Raw genomic sequence first — 20,991 nt, forward strand, 5'->3', positions numbered from 1 at the left:
CAAAATGGAAGAAAGATTGAATCGATCACATGCTTATGTTCGTATATATCCAAATTTATTTCGTTTAACTAACTTGTGTACGCGAATGAATTTTCCATCGGAAACATCTTTCTAACTACGAAAATAACAAATTTTCATACGAAATTTTATCCTCTATTTAAACGCTTAGCAGACGAATTTTCAAAAATATTATAAAACACTCAATATTGCAAAAGCTATCATGCAAACAAAATTTTATCCCGCATTTGGCCTTTTGCTCATCAACGCTTTACAGTGATTAATAACGAACGATATAGATAAATATGTATAACTAACTCTTGTGTAAATTTGCATTTTGCAGTTAGTAAGTTTTATCGATTAAATTATAACAAATTACCATCCCGTGTCAGCCAGTGTCCCCTTTGCTATTAAGGTGAAACTTTGATTGTTAAATACTTATTACAGAATTCGATACAGGCTGCCTCACAATATTTTTTGTACCGATTAAAAAAGATTAATCACAAATAATTGTGATTAGTTATATAAATAAACAAAAAAATATGCACACGTGTTTAGATTATAAATATTGTAGGCATTATTTTAGTTCTACATCACGCATCAACGGATAGCGCTGTAAGTCATTAGTTCTACTCAACCTCTTAGTGTAGTATGTAATTTATTTATTCAATGTTTTGACAATTGCTGGCTTTGTGATTTACTTTTCTTAAAATAGTTGTGACGTTAGTGGTGACAGTTGCAGACTGACTTCATAACCAATTGTAATCAATCAAACCATTGTAAACCTTCTTGGAGGCTCATTCATTTAAATCATCTGCTGTCGAATGGAAATAAAAGGAAATTGTAACCGATATTCAATTTTTTATTGGTAGGACACCAATATATAATTGCAATGAAACTCATAAAAAGGTTCAAACTAGTTTATTTACAAAACATTACCATCTCAATGGTTTACATAGACTAAAAAAATCACTTAAAATCAACAAACAAATCTAACAGTAGAGTGCCTTCTTAAATAACGCTTTATATTTAAAAGTATATACAAATACACTTAATATAAAACTCTATAATTAAACTGGGTATAAAGAGGCTTTTAAAAGCGACGTTATAAAAAAATACAACCCGTCCAAATTGGAAAGTAAGTATATCGAGGCTTCTGACATATAAAATTGAAACCTGAAAATATCTCATTCAGCATTTACATAATCTGTCCTATTCAACTTTCCTTTGAGTTAACTTCAACGCCCTGTAAATAATACACACAATTATATCAATATATTATTTATTCAATTGCATAATATTTGTTAAATAAAAGTAATAATATATTTTAGACGCATTTTATTATTCTATTTCTTTCAAGTATGAAACGTAATACTATACGAAAACACGTGCAGTAAGCATGTTTAAAAAACAACACATTTATATCCTGCTGTGCAAAGGTTTATTTCATCTTTAAAAGGAGTTTTGGCGCTTGTTCACATGTATGTTGCTAAATTTCATCCGAAACATGCAGGATTTCCGATTATCAACTGAATTATCTAAAAGCAAATGAAAACTTAATTGTACCTGGATTTGAGTCCTCAACTCACGGATAATATTCACTTGTCTACTAGACCATATCGGTTATTTAGATCAACAAATCTTTACCATTTCTTAATTTACAATACAAAGTCAATAGAGAGTGAAAGCGGAAGTATATTTTCGACCGTACACGGTTCGAATCGGGTCTCTTGAGAATCTGAAAGAATCCAACAAAGATAAGCATTTAAATGTCGAGAGGAATAGAAAAAAAAGCCTTTTGAATTATGAGGTTCGTGCTCCCAATGATTAATGTTTAAAGAAAAGGTTGCTTCGTGATTTTATAACAAAAAATATTATTAAGGGATGACATGGGAGTCCCGGATAGAACGAAGTTCCTTTATCTGTGCTATGTATCGGGCATAATTAAATAAATTAACAAAGCTTAAGAGTAATCAAATAAAAAATAAAAACAATTATCATTGAGATATAAACTAATTATAATCAGTAGCTTCAATCTAAGTATTAATTGCTTTGCGTTAATTCAATTAATACACACATAGAGATAAATCAGCTTATAGACGTTTTTGCGTTTGTAGTAGTGTAATATATATCGTAACTAAAACCGGAACAAACCAGTTTGCGCTAGCTACCACGTGCTTCGAATTCTCAAACATAAACATAGCCTAGAAGTGTCCCATCCCATGTCCCATTTTATTTGTTATTATTTACTATTAATTACTAATTTTATATATTAAAATGTATGAGGTAAATTATTAAAAAAACAATGTTACATTGAATATGAATACTACATTTGATTTAAATTTTATTATTTATTTAATACTAGAAATATAAATTGTACAAGTGGCTTGATGCTGATGTCGAGTCTTACCAATCATGTTAGGAAGTGGAGGAAATAACGTTTCGAGGTGCGTAAATGAAAAATAAATGTTTGAAGATAAAAATTATTTATCGATATTTATACAAACAAATACACATACCAAATTACATACGTTTATGTATAAATAATTTGATTATTATATGTATATAATAGGTATATGAATTAACCTGCACCTCATCCACTAAATCTAAATCTGTCTGTAATTTCGATTCGAACCTGCGAACTTCGATATAGGTCCATGCGTTCTATCCACTGAGCTACTTTTGTTCTTAGAATGTAGAACATAACAGATGCAAAACAGCGTAACAAATAGCAATCACACTCAATGAGTGAGCACAAAACGCTGCAACGGTCCATTCATACTCTTTCCAATGCCTCTGCGAGACAATTGAAATAGAGGCATGAAGTTTTTCTTTGTTATCTACGTTTATCGTAGTTACTAAAGAAAACAACTAGCTTTATATAGTTTCAGCACAAAAAATATAACTTCGATTTTTCTCTTTCATCATTGATTTGACATTTGAATGAAGAGGTGCCGCTATATAAGTTATGTATAAACATGTTTTTTTCTCTGTTTAATATATATTAACCTAATGCCTGTGTTACAAATAACAGCCGATTCATATAATTAATAAATATATAGATAATTTTTGATTAAGTTTAAATCAATAATATATACTCATGTACATAGTACATCCTGATTCGGGGCGAAACCGCTACCCGGGAACGGGAGGCAGGGCCAACTGCGCCAACGGCCAGTAAAAAAATAAGTAAAAACGTCTACAGCAACAATTATCTTTAAAACACAAATACCATCGATTTTTACTACGCCTTATAACGTTAGCTTACATAAAGCCCGATCGACATATGTATAAATAAAAAAAAAACCACCACTGGTGTTATATATCTGGAAGTATAAGCTATCATAAAATAAAAGTTCGATATCGATCGGATTAGCGGGTTTTGCATTACAAAATAAATAGCGTTTTCTGTTTTAAAGACATTACATGATAATGATGAGATAGTGTGAGATGGATGATAGAAAATGATGAGATGGCTTAAAAACCGCTCACTGCAGGTTCAAACACAGAATGAGTTGGAGTATGTAACTTTAATACAGACAAATACATAGAATTTAAATAAGATAAATAACTTTTTCTATATTTAAAGTTATATTAGATTTAATTTTCTACACTCATGAATGCAAGCTGACGGAGTCCCAGACAGGTGCGAAATCGATATTAAAGTTAGGCAAATATCTAAAAGTTACTTCGATATTACGTTCGGTATTCGGTAATCCTAAAAACCAAATGTAAAAATATACAAAAAATTGTAAATATATTTTTTAATAATATTGACTTGTAAACCGTAATCAATGATATGCATTGAAGATATAAAAATTTAAATAGTAAAGTAACAGCTGTCCCACGGCTGAGCTAAAGCCTCTTCGCAGCTTGAAAAGCAGTTTAAGAGCTTATAAAACCACGCTGTCCTAGTACGTAAGTATTTAGTACATACTAGGATAGCGTGGTTGCTTTACGATGTTTTCCTTCACCATCACGAGATGAATCAATTTTAAACAAAGGAAAGTTCAGTGGTGCTTGTCTGGGCTTGAACCCACAATCTCCGAATAAGAATCAGGTGCTATAACCACTGGGCAATCTCAGCTCATTTAATGATTTTAAAAAATTTACTTATAAATAAAATTAATTAATGTAAAAACGCAACTTCAACTCTTGGTGGTTTTACCATAATAGTTTCGGAACAAAACAAAAGAATATACTCCTCATATTTCTTATAATCAATACGAGATCTATACAAAAAAAATACTCACTTTATTAACGCAGTAATTGTTTTGTTTGTAATCTCAATGATTTTTTAATGATTAAATCGTCTTGCTCGAACATTTAAATTCAGTCAGGCTGTTCATGTTTACGCCTTTAGCGTAATCCGTGTACATATTGCGATCAAAGACATGTTATACCCTTCCGTTACGCAACTTTTATCCTGGAAAATAGGTTAATTAGTAGAGATCAAATACACGGTAGCGTTACATATAACGTCAAATCTACATGATATATATTTAAGTAATGAGTTAAAAGAGCTTGTAAATGATATTTATTGAATTTAAATACATGAACATTTTTAAATAAAGGTACATATTTTTTTATGAAAAATGCGTAGGCGGGCGTGCAAATGTTTAGTCACAATGTTTTTATGGGTGACCCATAGAAAATGATTCTGCAAGAAATAAAACCGATACGTTACATTGCCTGGAACTAAGATAATATGTCCTTTGTGCCTGTATTTACACTGCATCACTCACCCTTCAAATCAGAACAATACGAAATATTGCTGTTTGGCGGTAGAATATCTGACAGTACAGTATAGTGACAGCCTGTGAATGTCCCACTGCTGGGCTAAGGCCTCCTCTCCTTTTTTGTGGAGAAGTTTTGGAGCTTATTCCACCACGCTGCTCCAATGCGGGTTGGTGGAATACACATGTGGCAGAATTTCAGTGAAACTTAACACATGCAGGTTTCCTCACGATGTTTTCCTTCACTGTTAAGCACGAGATGTATTATAAACACAAATTAAGCACGTGAAATTTCAGTGGTACTTGCCTAGGTTTGAACCCACGATCATCGATTAAGATTCACGCGTTCTAACCACTGGGCCATCTCGGCCTACCACCAAGTAAATCGTTATATATAGTTATGCTATTTATAGGTTTATATTCCAACATTTCGCTGATAAATTTTACTTACAAATATTTTAATAATTGTCAAATAGTTTCCTTTTTCTCAATATTTTTAGATATTAATATATCTCTTAATAGGTTTTGGCTCGCTTTTGGAATCTGAAACGTACAATAATAGTGTTTTAAAAGCACTTATATAGAATATAAGCAATTTATATAGCACTTATATGCATTTTTTTTTTTTGATTTTAGAATCTTAATGCAAATAAATATCCATTCATTAGATCAAAAATTCACCTCTTCCGTTTTACTCTCGTGCCTCTTTGTCTGTCAAATTGTCCGTCTTTTTTTTACGCAGGAAAAACGCATTTCGCGTTTCCCCCCCAGGAACAGTGGGGGGGTATGTGAGGCTCGCCGATGTCCGAGGCTCAAAGTGCGCCCCGAAAAACGGAATATCCACTAAAAAACCAGCGATACCCTTTCCGTCATAATCAGGAGCGCCACGGGATCGCTTGCGCATGCTACCGCGACGCTCTGACGGGCAGCCTGCGTATGCTGGCCTCCATTCTCTAGGGGGATTACCAGGGTACTGAGAACCCCCTAGCGAAGCCTATTGCGGCGGAGGGACAAGGTGCGCATAGCGCCTCATTCTTCTCCCCAGTCTTCTTCGGCGGAGCAGGTTTGCAGCGGCGTCCTCTTCCCGCTCCCGCTCCGCGGCCTCCTTCTGCGACATTACATTTTCACAGGAAGAGACCATTTACGTCCAGCACTCATCGCTTCCGAGCATCGCGTTGATGATACTCGGCAAAGAGCGGTCTCCGCCGACAACTGCCGCCAGGGAAAGCCTCTGGGGCCCCCACGCGGCACACTCCGTCAGGATGTGTTGCGCCGTGTCGATTGGCGCACCACACTCGTAGCAGGAAGGTGACATTTCCCACCGTGCTATCTTGTGCAGGTACTTACCAAAGCAGCCGTGTCCGGTAAGTACCTGCGTCAACCTAAAAGTGGCCGGGTCTCGTTTTCTTTTGACCCAGCGACTCAAGTGGGGACGTACCGCCTCCACTGTCGCCAGGCCCGCTGTGGGGGACCCCAGGTCTTCCTCCCATCGGGCTATCAGGGCTTGCTGAACTGTCAAATTGTCCGTCTGGCATAGTGTCAAATTTGCACCTCAATTAGACAATTTTTTTTATAGAATAGGAAGGCGGACGAGCATATGGGCCACCTGATGGTAAGTGGTCCCCAAACGCCCTCAGACATTGGCATTGTAAGAAATGTTAACCATCGCTTACATCACCAATGCGCCACCAACCTTGGAAACTAATTTTTTTTTTTATATAAATTAGGAAGACGGACGAGCATATGGGCCACCTGATGGTAAGTGGTCACCAAACGCCCTTAGACATTTGCATTGTAAGAAATGTCAACCATCGCTTATAGCCAATGCGCCACCAACCTTGGGAACTAAGATTTTAGTTTCCACTTTAACATTGAAACATGGAGTGAACCTAACAAGAACAAGTTATATAACAAGTAATTAAAGTATATTAAGATATATAGTGACATACACTTTTATTTTAGAGTCTAAAATCAATAAAAACATGAATTGTGGCACTTTACGCTTAGTTTCCAAAATAATTACGTTATATACGCTATAGTCAAAAGAATTATCAGAATCCTTGAAAACTTTAACCCTCTCTTGAAAATAGCTAAACTCTCAAATTTTTTATGACGGTTAAGCGTATCCGATTTTCTACGACGATTATTTATAATTCTTCATAATTCTATGTAAAAGCAAAAAAATATATTATTCTACCTTTCAATATATTCACATTTAAATCAAAGCTGTCAATTTTTCTGCGTAGCTGGTACGTAGTAGACTTCATCTGAAATATTAATGTGACACAGCGTTATTTTTTGTCCTTTACACTATTTATTTGGGATTAGAAAAGTGTTTTGTTGAAAAGAAAATGATTTAGCAGGTTCTCAAAGTTAGTCGCCTGACGCGACTCTCTTTGGGAATGCTTTAGTGGTGGATTGGTTCATCGTCACGGTGTGGTCGAACGATAGATACGCTTAACAAAAATACCTTCTAGGCAAGGGATTCGTTTCTAAAATCAAATTCTGCTGATATTTTTTACTTTTGCAATTCATAAATTAAATGAATTAGTTATATTACTTAACACAAAATTATATAGAGGAAAAAAAGCGTGGAGTGATAATGCCATAATTATTGGTGGAAGAGAGTAAATACAGACTTCCTTGCCAGTCTCTCCCGGTAGATCTAACCATTGGTAGCTTTTATTTAATATAGTCGTGTTAAATGAAGGCGAAACGAAGGGTCTAGAACAAAAATACATTTATTCGCATAAGGTATTTTTTAATTCACTTACCGATTTTGTTTTTAATGTAACAGGTGACCTTAATGAAACAGAGGTTGATGATGATTTTGACAACTTGCTTTCACCTAAAAATAAAATAGGTAAGATCAGAATGAAAGTCAAAACATTACATAATTAAGAAAAAATAATCATGCAAATTGCTATCTCAGTGTATTATATGAAAATAAAACTAAAAATTATATAATATGGCTTTTAAGACAAATTTATACAAACCTAGTTGATGTATATTGTTACTTAAATGTAATTCTTGTTGTTTGTTACTCTGTTTCGATATCATAATATTAGAACTGGTTGCCATATCGTTATTCTCCTTAAAAATAATAAACTATATTGTTTACAATACACTAAGCCGATTTAGATATCAGTAAACTTAGGTACGTCATAATATAAGTCATATGTCTATAAAAACGCCGTAACTACACCAAAGTCTAATGGAAATATTAATTTAAAATATAAATAAATGAACGAATGTTGTCTCTATTTCTGCAACTGCATGTCAACATCATAAATGGCAAATAATCAACAGCACCAACCACTTCTTTATTGTTTGGTACAATTTTAATTATAAACTTCTCAGCTATCGTATTTATTAATCCTTTTCCTTTTTTTACTGTTGAACGATCATTCGTAGATAAATCAAGTGTGTAATTTAGGCTGCGAAGTCTATCACAGTGACCATTTAAACTTGAAGTAGATGTTGCTCTAGGTATGCCGTGAAATTTGTCATTGTGAGCATCCAAACTTGTGCTAGATACTGTTGTATCTAGAATCCTAAAAATAATCAGCAATTTTAAAGCAAATATTATGCACAGCTTAATGATAATATCAATTAGTTTATTTTACTTACGAAGGTTGACTAATCGTTTGACTCAAGCTTTTTGATTGAATATCGCTTAATACATTGTCCAAACATTTATACGGTTTGCTTGTTGAGAATGTGCTCGCATTAATTGTTTCTGTTGTGTGTTCGATGTGGTTTTTGTCTAATAAACAATTTATTTCGAAATATTGATGATTATTCGTTGGACACGGGATATCGCCGAATATAATTATCGTTGGGTTATTTGTTGTTATATTTTTTGAAGAAAAAACATCTTTGTCTTCGCTGTATTTTAAAGTTTGTGTCGATAAACACTTTTTAGATAACTTCGAAGTAATGACAACTCCATTCGCATTATTTTGATGACGTATATTATTTTTCATATATTTCGAATATTTCAATGTGAAACGCTTCAGCTTGCTTAAAACATTAAACTTACTTGTTGTTCCACCAACAACTTCTTTTGTTGAGTTTGTCATTTTTACATTAGTGGATTGTAAATTGGACGATAGACCACTTTTTAACAAATCTTTTGTTAATTTAGGCGAAAAATTCAATTTAAATGATTTTGTACCGGTCTTTAACTTGCTTGACGCTTTTGTATAATTTGTACTTAATTGATGACTTTTAATAGTGGAATTAACTACTTTACTTTTCTTTGAAGACAATAATTTCGGACTGTACATTTGAAGTGTTGTTGATGTCAGATTTATTGTAATAGAACTATTTATTTTTCGTTTGCTTAAAAAATCAGATAATTTAAAAAGCTCGATTATATTTTGTCTTAAATTTGAATCATTTGTCAAATTATCTTCATTATCACTTTTCATTGCTCTCGTGGTTAATAACGTACCGTCATCAAATGTATTAGACTTCTGTGTAGATTTAATATGAAAATCACTCATACGTTTATATTTTTTGTTACCATTAAAATAATTAATTATAGAATGTTTCACTTCTTTTGGTAATAAGGGATATTCAATTTGATCTTTTATTTGAAACTTTGTTTTCATATTTTTGCTATAATCATTAGAACTATATTTTTTACTTTTTCTTCGACAGGTAATTTTTTTTAAAAACTTTTTCAAGCCCATTTGCTTTTCTTTTTCTTTTCCGGTAATATAGTAATATAAACTCATTTCAGTATTGGTTTCAAAAATATTTTCTTTAGGTAGATATGCTGTAGATTGTGAATCTTTGTTACATATGAGGTTGATTTTTATATTGTTAAGTGAATACATAGGTACTTCTTCGTCGTTCTTTGAAAAAGACCTCTTATACATCTGTCTCGTCAAGCAGCGGTTGACTGCGTTTATACATTGTCTACCTGATAAGAAAATGTTTTCGTTACCCATGTGACATTTAGGTATGTTTTGTAAATTATCGAATAGCGCATTTAGCCTATTCAGTAGCTGATGATCAAGTTCATTGACGCGTAAATATCGTTTATCAATATTCGATGATATCATTTGACAAGTTCGCCCTTGACATTTGCCCTTTACTCTCTTATAATAATCATTCAAACGTTTATCAATTCTAAGAATCACACTTCTTAACTTTTTCCCGCCAGCTGGATTCATCCAGAAGAACGTTTGTATTTCTGTGCAATGATCAACTACATATTTCTCTAGGTTATCAAACTCGAAAATTAATTCAGAAATAACTTTATCACTTTCAGCACATGACTTACACATAGATTTATTTACTTTACAACTACAATGACAAACTCTGTCATGGCCGAAAAATCTCTTAACTGCATTTAAATCAATATGTCTTTTCTTATTTTTCTCTGCAAAACTTCTTGTAATAAAGTTTTTGTTCGTTTGAGCCATATTTACACTACGCTTATATTTAATCTCATCATTGGTTGTAAAACTATGATCATTTTCTGTCTCTTTACTTTTTAAAGAAAAACTATCTGTATTGCTCATTGTATCTATTGTTTCTGATTTTTCTAATACGGTTGATGTTGCATGTCTTATATTAAAATTAGAAGTTTCTATCGAACTCAAGGGCTTCAATGCAAAATTACCTTTCGGACAAGTACTGTTAGTATTTTCAACCAATAAATATAAACCTGGCGATAGTATATTTTGCTTAACCGTTGTTGGCGCAATCGTTGTCTCATCGTAAGTGAGTATCTGATATTCTAAATCAACTGGAGTTGACATTATCGCTGAGAATACTTTACGAACATTGACAGATTCTAGGGATCTTTTTCTATCGGTAACGCCTGGTGGAATTGCGATATGAATTTGAATTGAGTTTAGTTGATTTTCTTTATCCAAAAAGGTTGTGTACGAATTATTTTTATTACTACGTGTATACTCTTTATTTTTTTCGTTTTCTACAAACCCTTGGGTATTTTTCATTAAATCAACGATGACTTCTAAGGCTGCAACATCTTTTGCCGTAAAGTATTTACGTTCACCGAGGTCCCGTTTTCCGTGTTTTTTCTTCACTAAATTTGACCAATTATCATATTTTACCTGAGATTATAACGTCTTCAATTATTGGCTCCAATTTTTTCTGAGTTGGTTGACAATTAGTAAATTTTTACAAAATTTCAACTTATTTAAATCATATATACTTAAATAAGTCATTCAAGTAAATTAAAATACATTGAGACCGTTTAATGTGTCGAAAATAGGATAGTCCTACTATTACATAAGTATAAGTTTATTAGCAAAATTAAAAAATATTTACCCGTGAGTTTTCAATAAAATTTGGCGGTATATTTTTATTCCGTACGGCTACAATATGGAAAAAAATTATAATTTACAACTATCTTACAAAAAAACTTATAAACAACTATTGGTGACTGAAAATTATTATTTGTCTAAATGCCATTTTATATGTATGTGCGTATGTCTCCATTATATATTAGTATGTTTGTATGTATGTATATATAGCGAAAATTTTAATAATATTATATTATGTTACAGATACTCATGCCACCTGCCTCTTCATTTATTTATGAGGCAATGTTTCTCCTCTACTAACGGGCTTTTTGGTAGATATTTATTTTTAGCAATAAGACCGCCTTTTATCCTACAACTGCTTAGACATATCTTTTTTTTGGCGTACAATAGAATATTATAAATTATTACTTTTTCATTTTGTAAGCAACTAATACTTCCTGTAGTTTGTACATGTCTATTACTACAATATTATTACTCGTTATTTATGAATATAAACTTGAATCTATAATTATAGCATTGCTTAATATATAATCTATGAGCATAGCACATTCATACAAACAAACTATAAGAAGTGCAGTATACACATATTATTTCAGTAGAAGTGTCTACGAGCAGCTGACCACTTATCATGGTAGCCTTTCGCTCGTCTGCATTTTTTAAGGAAATTCAAACAATAACTATACTACCAAGATTATTTAAAACATTACCCTTTCGGCTGCGTTGGCTATCTTCAAGCAAATCATCAACTTCCAGGTAGCTGGTAAAGAAATACAAACATTTAAATAACAATAACAAAACATAATATGAAAATCAAGGCTCCTGATTCAAATAAATAATCGTTGAAAATTATAACAGTATGCCTTCCACACAAAAGAAATGGAGCAAAACTCACTTACTTATTGTTAATATTCTCATAAGCAGATAATGCGATTCCGGAACTATCTGTTAACACAATTTTTTAATAGATATCAAATGTAAATTACAATTTTTAATTTAACTCGAATAATGAATGCTTACAATCTATGTCCTGGTCACGATTATTTAGTTCATTAAATATTATATCGTATTTAAAACTATGTCCTCTCACTCGCATTCTCTTTGGAACGCTCGCACTGGTTGATGTCATAGCTTGTTCTCGATCATTTGTTAGGGGGGAGTTCATAAATTTTAGGGCTTTTTCTTTAAATATATGTGAAAATCTGGTAGGATTCGGTATGACTGTCGTTTCATCAATGTAATCAGCATTGTAACTTACTATTTTCTTCATTAGTATGTCTCGATTATCATAATGGCGTTTTTGTGCTGTTAATAAATAATATAATTATTATAAACTTTCGCTATTGTGAAATAACTACTGTTAGAACTCCATGATATAATTTATTAGTTGTATACCATTATACGTCGATGTCTTCAAATCTTTTAAAATATTTTGTTCTAATATCTGTGAACTTGACAGCTTTGGGACAAGTTTACTGCTAGATTTCCTTGACTCTACAATTTTAGAAACTGAATCTCTTAAAGGAGATGTAACGGATAACACGTCAATATTTTCTTCTTTTAAAAATTTATTGAAATCATCGACATCCATAGGTATTGGAGTCTTAAAATATTGCTCAGGTGGAGTATTTATATGTCCTGTTTTTTTCTAAAAAATAGTAATATTAGTACAAAATATAAAAATACAATGCGATAAATATAAGCATTTACTACTTACATTTGATTTTTGATTTTCCATTTTTAAAGAAATTATTGCTGTAAAAGAAGCGCTTGTTAGTTTGTTACGTAGATTTAGTTTGTTAGTTTTACCGTAGTAGAAATGTCAGATGGTAGTGAATATCACATTGAAATTCAAAGCAAGACCTGCGTGTGCTAGCAACAACACGTTAATCTGTACTAACGTCACATTCAAAGGGATGCGACGACAAACCGACAAAATTTGGTATGTGGTTTATATTGTTACATGTTAAATTGAAATGATACAGCTAGGCTGTGGACATTCGATATTTAGACTTTATAAAATCAAATAAATAATAAATAGTCCTATATCGTATTATCTGTACTTCGTATAATTGAATTCGTTCAGCAGTTTTGGCTTGATTAAGTAACAAAGATCCAAGATCAAGCATATAAGTATTTTAATGCGATAGTTATTATTTTCGCATTTATTAATATGCAAGTATTAAAATTACAGTACAGTATTATAAAAGTATATGAATGTCCCACTGCTGGGCTAAGGCTTCCTCTCCCTTTTTGAGGAGAAGGTATGGAGCTATTTCCATCTCGCTGCTCCAATTCGGGTTGGTGGAATACACATGTGGCAGAATTTCAGTGAAATTAGACACATGCAGGTTTCCTCACGTTGTTTTCCTTCACCGTATAGCAGTAGATGAATTATAAAAACAAATTAAGCACATCAAAATTCAGTGGTGCTGGCCCGGGCTTGAATCCACGATCATCGGTTAAGATTCACGCGTTCTTACCACTGGGCCATCTCGGCTATTATATCTTAAACAATAAAATTAGTTATAAATTTAACTAGATATTTATCTATTATAAATTAAACAATAAAATTATTATAATACTATTTTTTAACAAACTTACCATGACTCGGCTTACTTCCAGATAAGTTACTCTTATTTCCCTCCTCGTGTTTATTTTTTTCTTTAGTCAGATAAGATTTAGTAAATTTTGATAAATATATTTCGTCAAAGTTATCTTTGTTTTTTGTTTTTGTATTCAATTTTAGTTTATCATTGACCGTTGAATCGATGATGTACTTAGATGCCTTAGGTTTGTATCTGTATTGTTTAGTTTTATAATAATCCTTAATTATATTCGCTGTAGGTTCGTTCATATTGAATTCATGTTTTAAATTCTTCATCATCCGATTATCATTATCATGTTTATCTGAAAGTTCTAAATGGTGCCTATTTATGTATTTTTTTGGAAAATTCACCACTCTTGGTGATTTAGTGCTTAGTGGTATTTGTTTGTAAGGATACGCTTTTATTTTAGCTTCATTTCCTCTGTATTTGTCATTATTTTTATTGTAAAGGCTCGTAGCATAATTTTTTGCGCTACCAATATCGACATTTGTTAGTTGGTTCCTCATAACGTCAATCTCTTTCCTGGTGCTGTCTTTAGCCATTGTAAAAAGGGATGGGAAGGTAACAACAAACTTTTTGGTGAAATTATTATTTTTTAAATTAAAAACTGTTTTATAATTCACATTTATTAAGTCATCTTCTCTATTTTTATTATATTGTTTTATATGTTGTTTTAAGAGAGACGGTGTAATTTTATCTAAAGACAAAAAAAAGTTAACCGTAAAAAATTTAATGAAATAATTAAGTTATTTTTATTATGATGAGGACTCTAACTGAAGAATACAGTTTTATATGGAGATTAAAAAGACCAAACCAAACGAATATGCCACTGAAGTAGAGTTGCGTTGTTAATAGACATTTCAGAGAGTGGGATAGTTTATATTATTATTTAGAACGATTTGTGTCGTATTTAAAACGCAACAAAAAGGTCGTCTACCTCTTAATAGACACCGCTATTTTTTTTTTAATTAATGCTATGTCAATAGTTCATACCTAAAACAGAAACATAAATGAGGCAGACATCTAGGCTACTGATATTGAAAAAGAAAGTCTTTTATCAAATATTCTATAACTACAATTTAACAATAAAATAAATTAATTTATATATTATTATATATAAATATACTATAGAAATACGTATAAATGTACTATACTGTATTATAATCGAAACATTTTGTATTTCGCATTTTAAATACATGCGTAAGAACATCTTGTAATTTATATATCAATTAAAGCAAAGCATGTATCTCATGAAATAATTAATGTTACATAATAATATTTATTAGTTTCGTATATAAAATCTAAGATCGAAAATCGTCGCTTCAATATCAACCTAATCACATTATAAATTTCAAAACGTTTTAGCTCTAGAAAGCAACTAGAGCAATGAGGAAATTACTTAGTAAATATGTTTTATACAGTTTTAATGAATGATAAATAAGTTACCTTGAAAATCCAAACTATTAACTCTCTGGTGACCAAGTCCTGGGATATCATTATAAAAAAATTTTTCATGGTGATATTCAGGTCTCAACTTATCATTAATCAAATTGGTATAGTTTCGTTCAAGAAATGGATATGCGGTTTTAAAATCCGCCGATATGTTTGGAATTTGCTTCATCATTTCATCAATTTTAAAAGCAATATTTTTCATATAATGATTACTTTCATATTCATTATTGTTTTTGTATTCATTTCGAATATTATCATTATTTTGTTGAGATTTATTTACGTCCGATAAAATTTCATAATCAAACAGATGGTGCCTTGCTGTACTTTGTTTATCTTTAAAATTCTTAAAAATATTAAAACGTGGAATTCGTAAATCAGTTTCACGTTTCTCTTTCTTTATTTTATTTTTAAATTTCGGAAACTTAAAATCGACTATGTTCTTATACTGATGGTCCATCGTTGATTTTACTTGAACTGAATTAATATCAACATAGCCTATGCTCTTCATACTCAAAGTCGATTTCAAATCTTCTACTCCTTTTGCACAGTCCAGGTTCCTCTTAGGTCTAAGCTTTTTATTAAAATTCCATTTTCCGATATTCTTTCTTTTGTATCTTTTTTTAAAATCTTCCATATTTATATTTGTAAAACCTGAAGTGAAATAAAAAGCAAGTTACTATCCTACCTTACTTTTTGATTTAGTATATTATATAATAACACATTGCAAAGACCTGAAACTGAATTTATTTTAATGTTAAATATATGTATTTTTTTAATTAATTTGTAAGGTATCTTGAAACAGCAAAGAACGTACCTGGATTTTCTTTTTTTAAGCCTTCTTTCTTCTTCGTAGTATATTTTTTCGAAATCAAAGGTGTCATAGGAGTTGTAACATGATTATTCGTTTTATATGAGTCAGTAGTAATACTTTTAGAATTATTAAATTTTGTAATTTTATTACATAATTTTGTAATGGAATCTTTGAATGAGACAGTTTGTACTGAATGAAATTTTTTAGGAGTGTCTTTGTCTAAAAATATAAAGAAATGTTTTTTAAACCAAGAATCTTCACTTTTAGTTGAAACGTCTTGGTCATCTAAAGTTTCTGTCTCAACGAATTTTCTTTTTAATCTAGTTGTTGGTAATTGAGGGATTTTATTAAGAATAAATTTTCCTATGTCATCTACTTTATGGTGCTTATGAGCTTGATACCGAATGAGATTTGAAAATCTTTGATCATCGGCATCCTTTTGAAAATTCAAATAATATTTAAAACCATTGACATAATCATTGTATGATATTTTGTTGCTTAGAGACTCAAAACTAGTATCTTCAGGTATATTTTCAGATTGAACATTTTGCTCAGAAGGTGTAGCACTATTATAATTATAATCAATATTTGCAGAGTCAAATTCTTCATATTTAGTCTTATCATTATTTGTATTTTCAATTAATTCTTTGGATTTTATTTCTCGTTTAATTGGAAAGTTTTTTGTTGATAATATATTCATCATATTATTTTCATGTGTTTTAGTCAACAATAATTCAAAAACTGACAGCATTGAATAATCGTCGTTCAAAACGGGTATTGAATGTAATGTTGTAGTAAATTTATTTTTGTTTAACTTTCGACTGTAGAGTAATTTTCTAACCGTTGTTTTTACTATCGGCTTCCGTGTTTGTGACATTCTTGTGATATTTCTATGAACCTTTTTCGATGATTTAGCTACAGCTTTGGTCCTTGCAGTTGCTTTAGTACACATTTTATTAATTTTTTCTTTGACAGTTGCTTTGGTCTTTTTTACTTCCTTCTTATAATCATTTGACAATTTCTTTTTTAATTTTTTATAAACATTTTTACATTTTTTTTGTAGTACATTTTCAACATTATATGCTAAAGTGGTAGCATCGTGTTTCAGAGACCGATGATTAATATTATGTTGCTGTTTTTCATCTATGGCAACATTATTTAGAGTTGTACTCTCAATGATAACTTTGTTATCTTTATCGAGTGATAAAATAGTGCTTATCCGTGACTTTGGATGAGAAACTGCCAGAAATGTTGTTTCCGTAACAGTACTACTAATTAATTCCGACACAGAAGGCTCCTGTTGCGCAATCATTTGTAATTCTCTATGTTTGATTTCATTTAAAATTGCTTCAATTTCGGCCGTCCCCATAATCTCTGAACGATCAGTAGTAGGCTCCATCACATTACTATTTATAGAACCATAATTAAATGACATATTATTTTCTGCATTTTCGTCATTTATAAGAATAGATTTTGCGTCATAGCCATATATTTTTGTTATTTTATTGCATGCAGGTGCTGTAGTCGCTTTTTGTGATTGTAACAAATTATCATCGTACTTCTGATAGTCTTCAATATTTTGAAATATTTTGAAGTTTTTTGTATTTAAATCTTTACCCGCCGCACGTCTTTTATGCTTTGCATTATTTCGATTGTATAAAGTTATTGGTGTACTATATTGTTTATTGCAATTATTACAAAATCTGTCATGGTGCTTATGTTGTCTTTCCATACTTAGGTATTTATTATTTGAATTGGCTACATATCCATCCACGTCGTTATTCGCTGTACTTTTAAATATAGGACGAGCATTAAGAAGCGCTATACAAAAAAACAACCTGCAATTGATTATTAATAAGATGTCATTTTTAAAATCATAATAGATATAATTAAAATAAATATGTAAAATAAAATTATAAACTGAAAAAAAAACTTAAAACTATGTAATGAATACCATATACCATAATAAATCCGAAAATAACATTTGTTTATTATATTACAATAACATTTATTAAAATATAGTTATACAGCTTTTAAAAAATACCGATTTGTTTGACATTGACAGTCCGCAATCTTCTTTATTCATAAACCATAGAGACCTTAAACTATTTCTAAAGCTAAGAACACATTTTTTCACTAGTACCAAATATTATGAAGCTTGACTACCATAAGCAATTATATTTATTGTTTGATTTAGAGATTATTTTTTAAATTAAACTCTGTTTTGCAAGTACCACGACTCGTATACAACGTAAAAGTTTTAATAATAATGTCCCTCAGACCGATTTCGGCCACGGCGGCCAATCTTAAGAGAGATTAGCCAATTACGCAGGAGTTATTATAGTGCACAAGTGTGTGCGCAAACACAGGTGCACTCTTTATTCCCTAACTTTCATAATTCGATGGGACAGCAATCTGACCACTACCGGAAAGAGTTCAGACGCAGGACCAACGCCTTTACGTGCTTTCCGAGGTACGAGAGTGTACACACTTCTAACTTCCAGACTCTCGGCTGCTACTGAGAATTTTCTTGCAGAAAAACCCGATAACTTTTTATTGGCCTGACCTAGGATTTGAACCCAGGATCTCCGAGCCTGCGGCCTTACATCAAGCCACTAGACCAACGAGGCAGTCAACGTAAAAGTATTAACGATACGATAATGGAACCCAGATTGGAACATATTAAACGCTAATCGTATCGTTGTCACTTTCAGGAAGTTCTGCTTGGATTTTGTTTTTACCATACCAACCAGGGTCTATTTCGAGATTGGTATTTAGTTTCTGTTGCTATTTATTGCCGAGGAATGGATCATCTTACCTTTACTTAGAAGTTGGAGCCAAAGGACGATATGCCGGTAAGCCCACGATCATAATAATAATTTATTCATGTTCAGGTATACATTATATAGGTTTAGGTATTACGAAAAATTTTCTTGTTAACAAATCTATATCACATGAATAATTGTTGTGTTTAAGTTTACATCTTTAAATACAACAAACTTAAGCATTTGGGTTACCTTGTTTTTTTTCTATATTGGACTTGAAGTTTAACAAACTTACTATTAGGTACTTTATTGAATATTGTTGCTAGATAAAATATAGGTTACTAGAAAAATTATGTACACGAGATGGCCCAGTGGTAAGAACGCGTGAATCTTAAGCGATTATACTCGAATATAAGCGAGTGGGTTCAAACCCGGGCAAGCACCACTGAATTTTCATGAGCTTAATTTGTGTTTATAATTCATCTCGTGCTTGATGGTGAAGGAAAACATCATCAGGAAATTTGCATGTATCAATTTTCACTGAAATTCTGCCACATGTGTATACCACTAACCCGCATTGGAGTAGCGTGGTGGAATAAGCTCCAAACCTTCTCATTCATTCACAGGCTGTTACTATTTCATAATTGCGGCCAATCTCAAGAGAGATTAGATAAATGCGCAGGACATACGCGCGAGTGTGTGCACAAAGCAATATTAAGTATAGTTGTGTTTCGGTTGGAAGGGTAAGTCTGCCAGTAATTACAGCCACAAGGGTAGTAGCGCATTGGCGACGTAAGGGATGTTTAATATTGACAGTGTCAATGTCGTGGTAACCACTTACCACCTTGGAGCCTTTTTGCCAGTCAACCCATTATAAATAAAAAATAGTGCTGTTTAGAGATAGAATAAATTGTGAATGAGTTGTATTCACCAATATTAAATAGCAATATTTGGCATCTTAATAAATACTAAGTATAGATTTTAGAAACGAAGGTATTTCAAATGTTTATACAAAAGATACTTCTTACATACATTATAAATGAAGACATTATTTATCAGTGTAATATCAAAAATTCATTTTTTCATTTCTAGAGAAAATTAAACACGATTTCACTATTGAGCACGGCCACTTAAGCACTTAAAACGTCGCAGAAATGAATGTTTTAACTTTAGCGTTCAAAAGTAAAGAGCCAAAGAATAAGTCTACATTTTGTCTGGAATACGAGAGGATATCTATTTCAGTAAAAAATAAACATACAACATTTATACATGTAAGTATAAAAAATATTTTGAATAAATAAAAGTAAAATAATACTGATGAATAAATGATGAAAGCTTTTAAATTGTAATTATATTAATATTAAAATAGCATTTAATTAAATTTAAAACCATTTTTAAAATGTAGTTTTTCCCAGAATACCCTTCAGGTAATACAATCCGTTTCACTTAATTAATTACCATTGTTATATATTTACTATATCATATACAAAATCTCATATTAATCAATCTCACATTTTTTTATATTAATCAATTTCTCATACAAATCAATTAGTTCTATACTGAATATAAACTAATTTTAATTCTATTTTAATTACCATCGAAAGACAAAAATTTAGATTAGAAATATAAAACATTTTTGGATTTCAATTAAAAAAATTAAAATCCAAAATTGCCCATGGGTTATTTATCATATACACATGAATCTTAACCGAAGATAATGGATTCAAACCCAACCAATCACCTCTAAAATATCACTAAGTTTCGTATTCACATGTATCAGCTAAACGGTTCGTTAATAATAACTCAAAAACAATCTAATCAAACTGATGGAGAAAAACGATACTTTTTTTAAATTTAAGATGAAGACGGGTGTATGCCACCTCATGATAAATAGTCACCATCGCCCATAGACACTGGTATTACCAATGCGCCACCAACTTTTGACCTAAATTATTTCACCTCGATAATTATAATTCTATGACTTTTATAACTAACTATATTTTAAGCACTAAAAGCTCTTAGAAGGACCAATTCCCAGCCATTTTGTTCTAAAGGCGGAATCGTAGAATTTTATTTCATAGGTTTGTAACCCCAAACGTTGGTTGAAGGCAATATAACCGAGGAATGTTAAATTTAATTCCATGCTTGTACAATACGCCTGGCTTACGTAAATGGCGTGAACACAGCTACGAGCGGTAATTGTTGTTAGCCGAATAAGCTGCTGAAATTCTTCGAGATTTTAACTTTGAAGCGAATGAAGCGCTTTCTGCTTTTTTAATGTTGATAGAATAACGTAAGTGCAATCGTAAAATAATATTA

The 20,991-nt window shown here is 31.5% G+C and overlaps 1 protein-coding gene across 1 annotated transcript; it reads right to left on the reverse strand.

The window, feature by feature from the left end:
* Nucleotides 1-8,279: 8,279 nt before the first annotated feature.
* Nucleotides 8,280-17,276, reverse strand: LOC126768339 (uncharacterized). The gene is made up of 6 exons (XM_050486365.1): nucleotides 16,974-17,276; nucleotides 15,911-16,904; nucleotides 15,566-15,747; nucleotides 12,431-12,683; nucleotides 9,688-10,797; nucleotides 8,280-8,287 (listed from the first exon to the last, which is right to left on the reverse strand). The coding sequence occupies exons 1-6, from the start codon at nucleotides 17,274-17,276 to the stop codon at nucleotides 8,280-8,282; spliced, it is 2,850 nt and encodes a 949-aa protein (XP_050342322.1).
* Nucleotides 17,277-20,991: the final 3,715 nt, after the last annotated feature.

The sequence above is a fragment of the Nymphalis io genome, chromosome 5, assembly GCF_905147045.1.
Source record: "Nymphalis io chromosome 5, ilAglIoxx1.1, whole genome shotgun sequence".
Lineage (NCBI taxonomy): Eukaryota > Metazoa > Arthropoda > Insecta > Lepidoptera > Nymphalidae > Nymphalis > Nymphalis io.